The sequence below is a fragment of the Coregonus clupeaformis genome, chromosome 17 (assembly GCF_020615455.1).
Source record: "Coregonus clupeaformis isolate EN_2021a chromosome 17, ASM2061545v1, whole genome shotgun sequence".
Classification (NCBI taxonomy): domain Eukaryota; kingdom Metazoa; phylum Chordata; class Actinopteri; order Salmoniformes; family Salmonidae; genus Coregonus; species Coregonus clupeaformis.
In genome coordinates this window covers 50,061,402-50,078,568 of record NC_059208.1, presented here as the reverse complement: position 1 = coordinate 50,078,568, position 17,167 = coordinate 50,061,402, and the positions used below count along the sequence as shown (strand labels likewise).

General features: G+C 48.6%; 1 protein-coding gene across 6 annotated transcripts in view; it reads left to right on the top strand.

The window, feature by feature from the left end:
- LOC121566150 (protein PALS2-like) overlaps window positions 1–17,167 on the top strand; it is a 68,977-nt gene that overhangs the window by 49,917 nt on the left and 1,893 nt on the right. For 5 of the 6 annotated variants that reach the window (XM_045226393.1, XM_045226394.1, XM_045226395.1 and 2 more), the window contains 7 exons: window positions 9,083–9,235; window positions 9,352–9,579; window positions 10,848–10,979; window positions 11,157–11,253; window positions 16,117–16,185; window positions 16,399–16,560; window positions 16,877–17,079. In XM_045226393.1, coding sequence (XP_045082328.1) covers window positions 9,083–9,235; window positions 9,352–9,579; window positions 10,848–10,979; window positions 11,157–11,253; window positions 16,117–16,185; window positions 16,399–16,560; window positions 16,877–17,079 — 1,044 coding nt within the window. Of the gene's footprint in view, window positions 1–4,826; window positions 4,848–9,082; window positions 9,236–9,351; window positions 9,580–10,847; window positions 10,980–11,156; window positions 11,254–16,116; window positions 16,186–16,398; window positions 16,561–16,876; window positions 17,080–17,167 lie in introns of those variants that run through there. The other variant, XM_045226396.1, reaches the window with a different exon arrangement.

Here is a 17,167-nt window from a genome sequence, read left to right as displayed (position 1 = left end):
GTTGAGTTTGACCATATGACATTCTCCCAATCCTCTTCTGGATCATCCAAATGCACTCTAGCAAACTTCAGACGGGCCTGGACATGTACTGGCTTAAGCAGGGGGACACGTCTGGCACTGCAGGATTTGAGTCCCTGGCGGCGTAGTGTGTTACTGATGGTAGGCTTTGTTACTTTGGTCCCAGCTCTCTGCAGGTCATTCACTAGGTCCCCCCGTGTGGTTCTGGGATTTTTGCTCACCGTTCTTGTGATCATTTTGACCCCACGGGGTGAGATCTTGCGTGGAGCCCCAGATCGAGGGAGATTATCAATGGTCTTGTATGTCTTCCATTTCCTAATAATTGCTCCCACAGTTGATTTCTTCAAACCAAGCTGCTTACCTATTGCAGATTCAGTCTTCCCAGCCTGGTGCAGGTCTACAATTTTGGTTCTGGTGTCCTTTGACAGCTCTTTGGTCTTGGCCATAGTGGAGTTTGGAGTGTGACTGTTTGAGGTTGTGGACAGGTGTCTTTTATACTGATAACGAGTTCAAACAGGTGCCATTAATACAGGTAACGAGTGGAGGACAGAGGAGCCTCTTAAAGAAGAAGTTACAGGTCTGTGAGAGCCAGAAATCTTGCTTGTTTGTAAGTTACCAAATACTTATTTTCATTTATTTGCAAATAAATTCATTAAAAATCCTATAATGTGAGGCCTCTCTGTGAGGCCTCTCTCATCTTTTTAAGTGGGAGAACTTGCACAATTGGTGGCTGACTAAATACTTTTTTCCCCCACTGTAAATGTGCCCATTTGGGGGTCTGATAGTATTTCTGATTGGCTTAATGCACCACCACTAATGAGCTGTGGAGCTTCTCAAAGTAATGTTTTCTTCACCTCAAACAGCAAGCAAACAAAGTCTGTTTTTACATCCATTGAGAATGACAATAGTTCCTCAATGTATTTGAAAGATCTTTCCCGCTCTCTCCCTTTCGATAACCACTCAGAATGAAAGGGAAAAATGTCATGCTCTGATTCAGTGGAAACACATAAAAACAGCCTACAGCTGTGTCTGTCCCGAGCTCACTGGTGCAGGAAACTCTGAGGACCCAGAATATTTTGTACAATGTTGCAAGTTTGCTAGCTCAAGCTTCAGCCTGACCCAAGTTAATAGTTGATACAATGTTTCAAGTTCGTTGCAGACAGGCCATGCATAGCCAATGTGATTTATAAGATATTTATCTTTATCAGGATATTTTCTACCTGCAGGCTGCAATGTTTTTATTTGTTGGCTTTATGTAGGCTATTTTTTACATAGTTACGGCAATAGAAGTTACTTTTTAGGTTTGTATAATTTTCATTTAGATTTGGATATCATTTTCATTAACCACATGACAATGATTTTGAGATACAAAGACGTTATTATAAATTCAATGAAACCTTTCCATCAAAATGTGCATATGAAAATCATAACTGGCACGCAGATCGGTAGAAATGGTAAGATAAATTGGCATTCAATCAATCAATCAATCAATTTTATTTTATATAGCCCTTCTTACATCAGCTAATATCTCGAAGTGCTGTACAGAATGAGAAAGTTGCCAACTCCTCGCCTATTACCGTCAACTTCAGGAGAGTAACAGCAGAATCTGCGAAAGCCAGCAGGAGCGAGAGGAGGATGGTCAGGTTAAGGATTTTTCTTCTGGTTATCTAGATCTCTGGCTCCCTCTTGAGTCATTTGTGTGTTATTTCATGAAACAGTAAGCTTAAAGTGTCAGACAAGCTCAATGTATATAGTTGATTTTATTAAAACACTTAAGGTGTGTCTATATATGGAAAAATACACGTTTTAAAATGTTGACCGATCGATTGGTCGAAAGAACAGACTACTTTCGGTCGACAAAGATTTTTTTGGGGTCGGGGACAGCCCTAACCCTTGGGCAAAAGATGTGCTGAACATTGTATTATGTTATTCAATGTTGATAGTTCTATTTTAGTACAGAAACGGTTCTATACATGTATGCATCTCAACTCCTGTTATGAAAGGATCAAATCCCTCCCCTAGAATACTGACCTCCATCCATAGACCTAACAGAGGACTAAGAGGGCTTTTCAGTGTGTGGACCAATAGGATTTATATCTTTGAGCAGGGAATATCTCTGCTTCAGTCAGAAGCATGCATGCTATCAGCTCAAAGATAAGACTTTGATGACCTACTGAGAGAGAAGCTGGAGAGCGAGAGAGAAAGTGTAACATGGAGATGGGGAAAGTGATTACTTGACAGTGAGCTTAAATCTGGAATCCTTAATCAGGGATGCAAACCCTTCGTTTTCCGGCGATATTTGCCATTTTGATCTCAATAGGCCATCCACGTGAATCGTGTAGATCCGAAGAAAAAAGTTTGTGGCTTGGGAAGGGGTCTGTTTCTCATATCGAAATCATTGACTGAGCACAGAATTCACCCCTACATGTTATATCCTCCTGATTCCTGCTTACAAGCAAAAACTCAAAACAGGAAGTACCAGTAACGCGCTCAATACGGAAATGGTCAGATGAAGCGGATGCTAAGCTACAGGACTGTTTCGCTAGCACAGACTGGAATATGTTCCTGGATTCATCTGATGGCATTGAGGAGTTTACCATATCAGTCACCGGCTTCATTAATAAGTGCATCAATGACGTCGTCCCCACAGTGACCGTACGTACAGTGCTTTCGGAATGTATTCAGCCCCCTTGACTTTTTCCAAATGTAGTTATGTTACAGCCTTAAAAAAATAAAATCTAATCAATCTACACACAATACCCCATAATGACAAAGCAAAAACAGATATTCTGATTTTTTTGGCAAATTTATACAAAATAAAAACCGGAAATATTACATTTACATAAGTATTCAGACCCTTTACTCAGTACTTTGTTGAAGCACCTTTGGCAGCGATTACTTATTGGGTATGACGCTACAAGCTTGGCACACCTGTATTTGGGTGGTTTCTCCCATTTTTCTCTGCAGATCCTCTCAAGCTCTGTCAGGTTGGATAAGGAGCGTCGCTGCACTGCTATCTTCAGTTCTCTCCAGAGATGTTCGATCGGGTTCAAGTCCGGGCTCTGGCTGGGCCAGTCAAGAACATTCAGAGACTTGTCCCGAAGCCACTCCTGCGTTGTCTTGGCTGTGTGCTTAGACTCGTTGTCCTGTTGGAAGGTGAACCTTTGCCCCAGTCTGAGGTCCTGAGCTCTCTGGAGCAGGTTTTCATCAAGGGTCTCTGTACTTTGCTCCGTTCAACTTTCCCTCAATCCTGACTAGTCTCCCAGTCCCTGCCGCTGAAAAACATCCCCATAGCATGATGCTGCCACCACCATGCTCCACCGTAGGGATGGTGCCAGGTTTCCTCCAGACCAAGTTCAATCTTGGTTTCATCAGACCAGAGAATCTTGTTTCTCATGGTCTGAGAGTCCTTTAGGTGCCTTTTGGCAAACTCCAAGTGGGCTGTCATGTGCCTTTTACTGAGGAGTGGCTTCCGTCTGGCCACTCTACCATAAAGGCCTGATTGGTGGAGTGCTGTAGAGATGGTTGTCCTTCTGGAAGGTTCTCCCATCTCCACAGAGGAACTCTGGAGCTCGGTCAGAGTGACCATTGGGTTCTTGGTCACCTCCCTGACCAAGGCCCTTCTTCCCCGATTGCTCAGTTTGGCCGGGCGGCCAGCTCTAGGAAGAGTCTTGGTGGTTCCAAACTTGTTCCATTTAAGAATGATGTAGGCCACTGTGTTCTTGGGGACCTTCAATGCTGCATAAATGTTTTGGTACCCTTCCCCAGATCTGTGCCTCGACACAATCCTGTCTCGGAGCTCTACGGACAATTCCTTCGACCTCATGGCTTGGTTTTTGCAATGTCAACTGTGGGACCTTATATAGACAGGTGTGTGCCCTTCCAAATCATGTCCAATCAATTGAATTTACCACAGGTGGACTCCAATCAAGTTGTAGAAACATCTCAAGGATGATCAATGGAAACAGGATGCACCTGAGCTCAATTTCGAGTCTCATAGCAAAGGGTCTGAATACTTATGTAAATAAGGTATATATATTTATTATTTTGAATGCAGTGTACATATCCCAACCAGAAGCCAAGGATTACAGACAACATCCACACTGAGCTAAAGGCTAGAGCTGCCGATTTCAAGGAGTGGGACACTAATCCGGATGCTTATAAGACCGTTACGCCCTCTGACAAACCATCAAACAGGAAAAGCGTCAATACAGGACTAAGGTCGAATCCTACTACCTGGCTCTGACGCTCGTCGGATGTGGCAGGGCTTGCAAACTATCACAGAGTACAAAGGGAAACCCAGCCGCGAGCTGCCCAATGACGTGAGCCTACCAGACGAGCTAAATGGTTTCTCTGCTCGCTTCGATTCAAGCAAAACTGAACCATGCATGAGAGCACCAGCTGTTCTGGACGACTGTGTGATCACGCTCTCCGTAGCCGATGTGAGTAAGACCTTGTGATGTCACGAGAGGCTGTGTCCTGGAGGGACGTTACATCCCCCTGAGGTGGCTGCAAACCCAGACAGCTATGGCTCCATCTGCTGGTATGGTCGGGAACTCCACCCCTCTATGGCCAATCTTCCCACGCAGCTGAAACAAATCAGGAGCTGATGAGCTGAAGGTTTGGGGGGGTGAAGAGACACAGTCTCCAACCTGGGCTCTCTGGAGGACAAGAGTGCTGCACGTCCACTTCCATGAGGAATATAAGGATTTGGAGATACTTACCTTTGGGAAATACTCACCTTTGGATATATGCACCTGTGGAAATACGGGAGAGACATTTGGAAGGACTTTTTGCTGGGTTGGCCACTAGCTGCAACGTGGACTACAGTAAGGCTGTGGAAAAGTTATCTGAGCGAGTGAGAATTATGATTTTGGATGTGGAAGAGACATCCCTGAACTGTTAACCCTTAAAAAGCCACAAGAGAACAGAATTTTGTTATATTTTCGTTAATTTCCCAAGACCTATAATAAAATCCTTGTGTTGTTTGAACCTTGTCTCCTTGCACTACTTGAGCCATCCCGCTGAAAGCTGTGTAGCCTCTCGTGACGTCACAGATGGTGGAGAATACGGGCACGCTCAAGCGTTAATAGTGCATGTCAGAGGAGGATACCGAAGGTTTGATCACCCAGTTTTCCAAGTTGGCCGTAGGCTCCCCGCCGACTGAAATGGAGGACATATTGAAAGCCCTTGTTGCTGGCCAGCACGCCCAGATGCAAGCAAACGTGGCTCTCTTGGAGGAGCAAAAGAAAGCCAACCTTCTGAAGGCAGAGGAATTGCAGTTGCAGAGACAGAGGGTTGTCCAAAATACCCGCCCAATAAAGGCAAGTGACTTTATATCTAAGATGGGAGCTACCGATGACATTGAGGCATACCTGCATGCATTTGAGGCCACGGCCACTAGGGAAGCCTGGCCCAAGCAACAGTGGGTTGGTCTGTTAGAGAGAGAGGCAAGACTCATCCTGGGAAGGCTCCGGTGCAATCCGCCGAGTTACTCACTCCCGCCCGGGCTCTGATAGGGATGGCAGGTGTCCAGACCGACACCGAGACTGGTCCGGATACGGGAGAAGAGAACGCAGCCCAGGAAAGTGCTCCGTTCTCCAGTGAAGAAGACGTCCCAGGCACCCAAGAGCTTCCCCCTCTCACAGGCCAGTATGGTACGGCTCAATTACAAGATCCTACTCTTGCAAATGCCTTAAGAAATGTGCAGGTATTAGAAGGGGTAGTGTTAGGTGATAAGACAAACCCTACTTACCCCCATTTCGCAGTAAACCGGGGGTTAGTATATCAGATAGTCAAGAAAAATGATGAAGTGCATGAACAGCTCCTCGTGCCACAGCCCTATCGGGCCACAGTACTCAACCTAGCACACACACCCCGCTAGGGGGCCCACTTGGGGGTAGAGAAGACTAAGGAAAGAATCATGCAACGTTTCTTTTGGCCAGGAGTACACAAAGAGATAGAGAACTACTGCCGTAGTTGCCCTGAGTGTCAGCAGGTTGCGCCAAAGCCCACATATAGAAACCCGCTCATTCCCTTGCCCATTATCGAAACTCCTTTTGAGAGGATTGGATTAGACATAGTCGGGCCCCTTACCGAAAAGTTCCAGGGGACATCAATACATTCTGGTCATTCTGGACTATGCATCCCGGTACCCGGAGGCCATTCCGCTGAGGAAGGCTACATCCAGACAAATCGCCAAGGAGCTGTTCCGTCTCTCAACTAGTCTGGGAATCCCAAAAGAGATATTGACGGACCAAGGGACTCCATTCATGTCCAGGGTGATGAAAGAACTCTGTGCTTTACTGAAAATCAAACAGCTGAGAACCTCGGTCTACCACCCCCAGACAGATGGCCTAGTCGAACGTTTTAACAAAACACTAAAATCCATGCTGCGGAAAGCGGTAGGGGAAGATGGGCGCAACTGGGATCAGCTGTTACCATACATATTATTTGCGGTGAGAGAGGTACCTCAGTCTTCTACTGGTTTTTCACCCTTTGAGCTCTTGCTTTCCTACAGACCCAGAGGACTGCTCGACATCGCCAAGGAGGCCTGGGAGGAGCAGCCATGCCAACAGCGGACACTGATCGACCATGTCGGGGCTATGAGGGAGAGAATGAAGGCCATCTATCCCATGATGCGGGAACACCTGGAGGCCAGTCAGCGGCAACAGCAAGCCTCCTACAACAGATCTGCTCAACCCAGGGAGTTTAAGCCGGGCGACAGAGTGCTGGTCCTGGTGCCAACCGTGGAGTGTAAATTCCTGGCAACCTGGCAAGGACCATATGAGGTCATTGAACGCATGGGAGAAGTAAACTACAAGGTGAGGCAACCAGATAAAAGGAAAACTGAGCAGATTTATCATGTTAACCTTTTAAAGAAGTGGCACGCCAGAGAGGCGCTGTTCAGCTGTCTACCCCCCACAGAGACCAAGGAACCGGCGCGAGAAGAGGTTCAGCTGGGTCCAAATCTGTCCCCACATCAACGACAGATGGCCCTGGAACTCGTGGAGCAGAACCAGGATGTCTTCTCCTCCCTTCCCGGTCACACAGAGGTGGTCCAACATGAGATCCGCACCATGCCTGGCCGAACGGTAAACCAGCGCCCGCACCGCGTGCCAGAGGCTCGTAAAGTGGTTATACAGAAGGAGGTAAGGAAGATGCGGGAGTTGGGAGTAATCGAAGAGTCCCACAGTGCCTGGGCAAGTCCCATCGTACTAGTTCCCAAGCCAGACGGTTCAGTACGATTTTGTAATGACTATCGAAAGTTGAATGAAGTGTCTGAATTTGATGCATACCCAATGCCTCGTGTCGATGATTTAATAGACTCCTTGGGGCATGCTCGTTTCCTAACCACTCTTGATCTCACAAAAGGCTACTGGCAGGTGCCCTGACCCCGGCGTCTAAGGAGAAGACAGCCTTTGCCACCCCGGGAGGGGCTCTACCAGTATACCCGACTTCCGTTTGGTCTCCACGGGGCACCTGCCACGTTCCAACGCCTGATGGATCGAGTCCTTGCGCCCCCACAAGAGGTACGCAGCGGCTTATTTGGATGATGTTGTTATACAAAGTCCGGATTGGGCCAGCCACCTACCCCGGGTACAAGCGGTGCTGGATTCGCTCAGGGAAGCAGGGCTCACGGCAAACCCGAAGAAGTGCAAGCTGGCCTTCAGTGAGACAAACTACCTGGGGTACACCATTGGGCGGGGGTTGGTCAAACCACAGGAAGCCAAACTGCGGGCCATACAGGACTGGCCGCAGCCCATCACCAAGAAGCAAGTAAGGTCATTTTTGGGCCTCGCTGGCTACTATAGACGCTTTATTGCAGATTTTGCTACCATAGCTGCACCGTTGACGGAGCTGACGACCAAACGCCACTCACGAATGGTGAAGTGGAACCCTGCGGCGGAGGCGGCTTTCCTCAACCTGAAGCGAGCACTCTGCTCCAGTCCAATCCTGGTGGCACCAGACTTCAAGAAGGAATTCATTGTCCAAGCGGATGCTTCGGAGGTGGGTCTGGGTGCTGTCCTCACCCAGGCACATGACGGTGAAGAACATCCCATTCTCTACCTAAGCAGAAAGTTACTTCCAAGAGAGAAGAACTATTCAACGGTGGAGAAAGAATGTCTGGCTGTAGTCTGGGCCCTGGAGTCCCTCTCGGTTCTATCTCCTGGGCCGACGTTTCATGGTGGTATCTGATCACGTCCCTCTGCAGTGGATGGCCAAGAACAAGGAATCAAACAGTAGAGTAACCAGATGGTTTTTGAGCTTGCAACCGTTTAACTTTTCTGTTGTCCACAGGGCTGGCAAGCACCACGGCAATGCGGACGCCCTCTCCCGGCGTGATGCCTTCTTCGCTGCCTTTACCCCGACGAGGACGTCGGTCCCGAGGAGGGGGATGTGTGATGTCACGAGAGGCTGTGTCCTGGAGGGACGTTACATCCCCCTGAGGTGGCTGCAAACCCAGACAGCTATGGCTCCATCTGCTGGTATGGTCGGGAACTCCACCCCTCTATGGCCAATCTTCCCACGCAGCTGAAACAAATCAGGAGCTGATGAGCTGAAGGTTTGGGGGTGAAGAGACACAGTCTCCAACCTGGGCTCTCTGGAGGACAAGAGTGCTGCACGTCCACTTCCATGAGGAATATAAGGATTTGGAGATACTTACCTTTGGGAAATACTCACCTTTGGATATATGCACCTGTGGAAATACGGAGAGACATTTGGAAGGACTTTTTGCTGGGTTGGCCACTAGCTGCAACGTGGACTACAGTAAGGCTGTGGAAAAGTTATCTGAGCGAGTGAGAATTATGATTTTGGATGTGGAAGAGACATCCCTGAACTGTTAACCCTTAAAAAGCCACAAGAGAACAGAATTTTGTTATATTTTCGTTAATTTCCCAAGACCTATAATAAAACCCCTCTCCATCTCTCCATCTCTCCATTCCCCTCTCTCTATCTCTCCTCCTCTCTCCATCGCTCCATCCCCCTCTCGCTATATCCCCCTATCTTGATCTCTCTATCACTCCATCCCTCTCTATCCCCCTCTCGTTCTCCCTCTCAGTCGCTCCTTGAGGCCCACGACATGGTAGCCTCTAAGAGCTATGAGGCCGTGCCCCCAGCTGAGCTGTCTAATGAGGCGCTGGTGAACAGTTCTCTGATGCAGGCCGATGCTGTACGCATGATCGGCATCCGCAAGAAGGCTGGAGAACCACTGGTGAGCGAGTGAGTGTGGGAGAGATCGAGAGGGAGAGAGATGGAGAGTTTGTGTGTGCGTTTCTGCATCTCTGCAATGATTTCATTGACCATCTATCTGTTCCTTCCCTCTCTCAGGGAGTGACGTTCAGAGTGGAGAAGGAGGAGCTGGTCATCGCTAGGATCCTCCACGGAGGGATGATTGACAGGCAGGGTCTGCTGCACGTGGGTGACATCATAAAGGAAGTGAATGGGCGGGACGTAGGGAACAACCCCACTGAGCTGCAGGAGATGCTGAAGGACTGCAGCGGAGGAATCACTCTGAAGATACTGCCTAGTTATAGAGATGCACCCGCCCCACCACAGGTACACACACAGCACATGCAGGAACACACATGGACGCACACATGTGCCCTCACACACTCAAGGATTCATTCTCTCTCTCTCTCTCTCTCTCTCTCTCTCTCTCTCTCTCTCTCTCTCTCTCTCTCTCTCTCTCTCTCTCTCTCTCTCTCTCTCTCTCTCTCTCTCTCTCTCTCTCTCTCTCTCTCTCTCTCTCTCTCTCTCTCTCTCTCTCTCTCTCTCTCTCTCTCTCTCTCTCTCTCGTCACATACATCACTTAAACAGCCACATGGATGCATACAATCACGCAGGTCCACACACACTCACAGCTTTCTCCTATTTGGCTGTGTAAAAGCTGCAGATGTTTGGTGGTGGTGGGAGACTGGTGGTGAAGTGAGTCCTGGGGCTGTCCCAAAATGCCCTGCTCTGGAATCTGAACCCTGGCTGAGAGCCCTGTTAATAACACTCCACATGATATCTGGGCCAGGGAGACACACACACACACAACATTGAACACGTAGACACATGCCGGCATGCACGTAGACCCAGACACACAGAAAAACACACACACATACAGACACACAACCATGAAACAGTTACTGTACTCTGGCATGCATGCTCACACACACATATGCACTGTACACACACGTCTATCCTGACACCTGCTCTACAAGTAGCGCAAACAAGCACACACACCAACGGACACACACACACACACCCATGCATGCATGCTCTTACTGAACAGACACACACCCACACTGTACATACTCACACACATCCAGTCCGGATCTTGTTTTAGTGTTTCTGTCTGGCTGCCAGTGTAAGATGACAGTGCCCAGACCACGCACCTCTCTTGGCAAATACCTCTGTTGGCATGATGTGAACGCCTGTGATCTGTCCTGCACTAGATATCTCATATGGTGTGTGTGTGTGTACAGTATAAACATGCACTTAGTGCTGCTTTAAACCCAAACTTCACTCTTATCTCTAACACTTCAAAACACTAATCCTTCTACTAACCTTATCTACCTAGCTGTTGTGTATAGAGAAAGACTAGATTGACTGTATATAGTTATAGTTTGGTTGTAGAAGCATTACATTTTAGTCATTTAGCAGATGCTCTTATCCAGAGTGACTTACAGTTAGTGAGTGCATACAGTATTTTTTATACTGGCCCCCCGTGGGAATCGAACCCACAACCCTGGCGTTGCAAACGCCATGCTCTACCAACTGAGCTACATCCCTGCACCATTGAAGCACCATTGATTAACATCAAACCTCCCTTTTCTCAGGTGTACGTGCAACCACACTTTGACTACGATCCAGCAAATGACCATCTGATCCCATGCCGAGAGGCGGGGATTGGCTTCAAGAGGGGGGACCTCCTTCAGATCGTCAACAGGGAGGACCCCAACTGGTGGCAGGTGATGATGGTGGTGATCCTCAACAACAACAATAAATAGTTTTTTTTGTACTGGTTTCTACTGGTTTGTAACTTCTTCTGGTCTCTACTGGTTTATACTGGTCTCTACAGATTTTACTGGTTTCTACTGGTTGGGTGTGACAATTGTTCTGATGTCTGGTGTGCTCTCCTGTGCTAGGCATGTCATGTGGTTGGTGGAGCCACTGGACTGATCCCCAGTCAGTTCCTGGAGGAGAAGAGGAAAGCCTTCGTCCCACGAGACTTTGACGGCTCAGGTACAGCTTGACTTTGCCTCCTAGCTTCATTCTCAGCTAGATGAGCTTACATTTACATTTACATTTTAGTCATTTAGCAGACGCTCTTATCCAGAGCGACTTACAGGAGCAATTAGGGTTAAGTGCCTTGCTCAAGGGCACATTTACGTCATTTAGCAGACGCTCTCATCCAGAGCGACTCACAAATTGGTGCATTCACCCTATAGCCAGTGGGATAACCACTTTACAATTTTGGGGGGTAGAAGGATTACTTTATCCTATCCCAGGTATTCCTTAAAGAGGTGGGGTTTCAAATGTCTCCGGAAGGTGGTGAGTGACTCCGCTGTCCTGGCGTCGTGAGGGAGCTTGTTCCACCATTGGGGTGCCAGAGCAGCGAACAGTTTTGACTGGGCTGAGCGGGAACTATGCTTCCGCAGAGGAAGGGAGCCAGCAGGCCAGAGGTGGATGAACGCAATGCCCTCGTTTGGGTGTAGGGACTGATCAGAGCCCGAAGGTACAGAGGTGCCGTTCCCCTCACTGCTCCATAGGCAAGCACCATGGTCTTGTAACGGATGCGAGCTTCAACTGGAAGCCAGTGGAGTGTGCGGAGGAGGGGGTGACGTGAGAGAACTTGGGAAGGTTGAACACCAGACGGGCTGCGGCGTTCTGGATGAGTTGTAGGGGTTTAATGGCACAGGCAGGGAGGCCAGCCAACAGCGAGTTGCAGTAATCCAGACGGGAGATGACAAGTGCCTGGATTAGGACCTGTGCCGCTTCCTGTGTAAGGCAGGGTCGTACTCTCCGAATGTTGTAGAGCATGAACCTGCAGGAGCGGGTCACCGCTTTGATGTTAGCGGAGAACGACAGGGTGTTGTCCAGGGTCACGCCAAGGCTCTTCGCACTCTGGGAGGAGGACACAACGGAGTTGTCAACCGTGATGGCGAGATCATGGAACGGGCAGTCCTTCCCCGGGAGGAAGAGCAGCTCCGTCTTGCCAGGGTTCAGCTTGAGGTGGTGATCCGTCATCCATACTGATATGTCTGCCAGACATGCAGAGATGCGATTCGCCACCTGGTTATCAGAAGGGGGAAAGGAGAAGATTAGTTGTGTATCGTCAGCGTAGCAATGATAGGAGAGGCCATGTGAGGATATGACAGAGCCAAGTGACTTGGTGTATAGGAGAAAAGGAGAGGGCCTAGAACTGAGCCCTGGGGGACACCAGTGGTGAGAGCACGTGGTGCGGAGACAGCTTCTCGCCACGCCACTTGGTAGGAGCGACCGGTCAGGTAGGACGCAATCCAGGAGTGAGCCGCGCCGGAGATGCCCAGCTCGGAGAGGGTGGAGAGGAGGATCTGATGGTTCACAGTATCAAAGGCAGCAGACAGGTCTAGAAGGACAAGAGCAGAGGAGAGAGAGTTAGCTTTAGCAGTGCGGAGAGCCTCCGTGACACAGAGAAGAGCAGTCTCAGTTGAATGACCAGTCCTGAAACCTGACTGGTTTGGATCAAGAAGGTCATTCTGAGAGAGATAGCAAGAGAGTTGGCTAAAGACGGCACGCTCAATAGTTTTGGAAAGAAAAGAAAGAAGGGATACTGGTCTGTAGTTGTTGACATCAGTGGGATCGAGTGTTGGTTTTTTGAGAAGGGGAGCAACTCTCGCTCTCTTGAAGACGGAAGGGACATGGCCAGCGGTCAAGGATGAGTTGATCAGCGAGGTGAGGTAGGGGAGAAGGTCACCGGAGATGGTCTGGAGAAGAGAGGAGGGGATGGGGTCAAGCGGGCAGGTTGTTGGGCGGCCTGCAGTCACAAGTCGCAGGATTTTATCTGGAGAGAGAGGGAGAAAGAAGTCAAAGCATAGGGTAGGGCAGTGTGAGTAGGACCAGCAGTGTCATTAGACTTAACAAACGAGGATCGGATGTCGTCAACCTTCTTTTCAAAGTGGTTGACGAAGTCATCCACAGAGAGAGAGGGGGGGGGAGGGGGGAGGATTCAGGAGGGAGGAAAATGTGGCAAAAGAGCTTCCTAGGGTTAGAGGCAGATGCTTTGAATTTAGAGTGGTAGAAAGTGGCCTTAGCAGCAGAAACAGATGAAGAAAATGTAGAGAGGAGGGAGTGAAAAGATGCCAGGTCGGCAGGGAGTTTAGTTTTCTTCCATTTCCGCTCCGCTGCCCGGAGCTCTGTTCTGTGAGCTCGCAATGAGTCATCGAGCCACGGAGCTGGAGGGGAGGACCGAGCCGGCCGGGAGGATAGGGGACACAGAGAGTCAAAGGATGCAGAAAGGGAGGAGAGGAGGGTTGAGGAGGCAGAATCAGGAGATTGGAGGGAGAAGGATTGAGCAGAGGGAAGAGATGATAGGATGGAAGTTGAGAGAGAGAGCGAAGGTTGCGGCGGCGCATTACCATCTGTGTAGGGGCAGAGTGAGTAGTGTTGGAGGAGAGCGAGAGAGAAAAGGAAACAAAGTAGTGGTCGGAGACATGGAGGGGAGTTGCAGTGAGATTAGTAGAAGAGCAGCATCTAGTAAAGATGAGGTCAAGCGTATTGCCTGCCTTGTGAGTAGGGGGGGACGGTGAGAGGGTGAGGTCAAAAGAGGAGAGGAGTGGAAAGAAGGAGGCAGAGAGAAATGAGTCAAATGTGGACATAGGGAGGTTGAAATCCCCCAAAACTGTGAGGGGTGAGCCATCCTCAGGAAAGGAATTTATCAAGGCGTCAAGCTCATTGATGAACTCTCCAAGGGAACCTGGAGGGCGATAGATGACAAGGATATTAAGCTTAAATGGGCTAGTGACTGTGACAGCATGGAATTCAAATGAGGAGATAGACAGGTGGGTTAGGGGAAAAATTGAGAATGTCCACTTGGGAGAGATGAGGATTCCTGTGCCACCACCCCTCTGACCAGATGCTCTCGGGGTATGCGAGAACACATGGTCAGACGAGGAGAGAGCAGTAGGAGTAGCAGTGTTTTCAGTGGTAATCCATGTTTCCGTCAGCGCCAGGAAGTCGAGGGACTGGAGGTTAGCATAGGCTGGGATGAAGTCAGCTTTGTTGGCAGCAGAACGGCAGTTCCAGAGGCTGCCTGAGACCTGGAACTCCAGGTGTGGGGTGCGTGCAGGGACCACCAGGTTAGAGAGGCAGCAGCCACGCGGTGTGAGGCGTTTGTGTAGCCTGTGCAGAGAGGAGAGAACAGGGATAGGCAGAGGCATAGTTGACAGGCTGTAGCAAATGGCTACAATAATGCAGAGGAGATCGGAATGAAATGAACTAAACATCTGGAAGAGGAGAGAGCAGGGCCTCCCTCACCAAAACTTCCACCTCAGAAACTATAATTGTTTCACTGAACCACCCGAGCAAAAAAACTCTCCCAACTTCCACCTTTAGAAATCAGAATTGTTGTGAACCACAGCGGTTCAATGTTTAAAGGAGTAGACTCAACCCACTTTATTCAGCTAGCTAACTATGACACCATAGCTAACTAGCATGCTAGCATCCAATAACACACAGTTTAGCACCAACACTTGGTCACAACAAACCACCAATAGTGTGTTAACACACTAAGCAGATAATTTGTGTCCGTGTCTAGTTCCTTTCATAACGCAGCAATAATTAAACGTTGGCTAGCTTAGCACAAATATATTGTATTTAGCTGCCACAGTACAGCACACAATGGCTACTGTGTTGACTCTGTTCGAAAAACGGCTAGCTAGCTAGCTTCGTGCTACACCGAAGACAATGCCAACCTACAGTAACTACCCACAACAGCCCACGATGCCTAACTATGACACCATAGCTAACTAGCATGCTAGCATCCAATAACACACAGTTTAGCACCAATACTTGGTTACAACAGACTACCAATAGTGTGTTAACACACTAAACAGATCATTCGTGTCCGTGTCTAGTTCCTTTCATAACGCAGCAATAATTAAACGTTGGCTAGCTAGCATAAGTATATTGTATTTAGCTACTACAGTACAGTTAGCTGGTCGTGTTAGCTAGCTAGCAATGGCCACTGTGTTGACTTTGTTTGAAGAACGGCTAGCTAGCTAGCTTCGTGCTACACCGAAGACAATGCCAACCTACAGTAACTACCCACAACAGCCCACGATGCCTAACTATGACGCCATAGCTAACTAGCATGCTAGCATCCAATAACACCCAGTTTAGCACCAATACTTGGTTACAACAAACTACCAATAGTGTGTTAACACACTAAACAGATAATTTGTGTCCGTGTCTAGTTCCTTTCATAACGCAGCAAAAATTAAACGTTGGCTAGCTAGCACACTAACATTGGAAACAACTCTCCACCGTTGTTAAACGTTACCGGTAGCTACCCGCTAGCTAGCTAGCCTCGTGCTTTCTCCGGGCTCCGCCGTAAACAATACTTACCTACAATAATTACCTACGGAAACCTACAATAACTACCTAAATAAACTACCTACAATACATAACTACAACTACCTACCTACGATCAAATGCATGGTTTAAGCTTTACTCAACACCATATAAGAAGCCAAGCTTACCTCAAGCTTACCTCCTGCTAGAGAAAACACAACCTCTCCCGACCACAGCCTGCCTTGCCTGAGCTGACTGGCAACTGTGTGTGGATCTTTTACATAATGTAGCCAATGACTGCTTGGATTTGAATCAGTGGAGAGCACTTACTTTGAATTGTTTAGTTGGTCTGCCACTGTGAGGTAGCCTTGCCTGCCAGGCTGAGGTCAATGAGGTCATGAGATAATTACTCAGTAACGCTCCATAGAATGGGTTATGGTGCCCCCTTCTGGCCTTCAGATGCAAAGACAGATAGGAAAGATACTTGCACCTATATTGATGTGTGAATTGATATGTGTATTGATGTGTGATTATGTGTGTTTTTGTGTGCAACAGGGATCCTGTGCGGTACGATAACTGGAAAGAAGAAGAAAAAGATGATGTACCTAACAGCCAAGAACGCAGGTGAGCATTCATACTCGTCTCTCATTGACTGATTCTGTCATGGCTCATTCTTCTAATTGGTTTTGTGCTGGGGCTTCCTGACTGTGTAGTTCCCCATTTACTAATCTGCATTTTACGTTTCCTATTTCCTTATTTTATTGACTGACACCACTACATTCTCCTCTGTGATTGGCTAACTCTTGTGTGTTCCTCTCTGTGATTGGCTGAGGGCAGAGTTTGACAGGCACGAGCTGCAGATCTATGAGGAGGTGGCCAAGATGCCCCCGTTCCAGAGGAAGACTCTGGTTCTGATTGGAGCCCAGGGGGTGGGCCGCCGCAGCCTCAAGAACCGACTGGTGGTCCTCAACCCAACATGCTTCGGAACCACCATCCCTTGTGAGTCAAGAACCCATACCGTTCTAATTCTATGCTAGAACCCCCCTCCAGAACCTAATGGACCACTGTACTCTCAGGACACTGTCAGAACAGACAGAAACCCTGGAGAACATTTCATTTGGCTGCTTTAAGTTAGCCTGTCTCGTGATCTTCCCCGTTGCTCCACTGTTCTTCTCGCATTCATGTTCATTCTCTCTCCATCTCTCTCCCACCTCCCTTTCGATTCTCTCAAACGCCTTTTCTCTTCTTGCCCCACCTCCCCCCTGCCTTCCTCCCTCTCTCTCTCTTCTTGTCTCTCCTCTCCTCCCTCCCTCAGTCACCTCCCGGCGTCCCCGTGACGATGAGCTGGACGGTAAGTCGTATCGGTTTGTGACGCGGACGGAGATGGAGGCGGACGTGAAGGCGGGCGGCTACCTGGAGCACGGGGAGTACGACGGGAACCTCTACGGAACCAAGATGGACTCCATCCACGAGGTGGTGGACACGGGCCGCACCTGCATCCTGGACGTCAACCCACAGGTCACAATCAAATCAAATCAAACTTTATTTAAAGTGCATTTAAAAAGCCCAAAACATAGTTTTACTGTAAAAAGACTGTATAATCCTA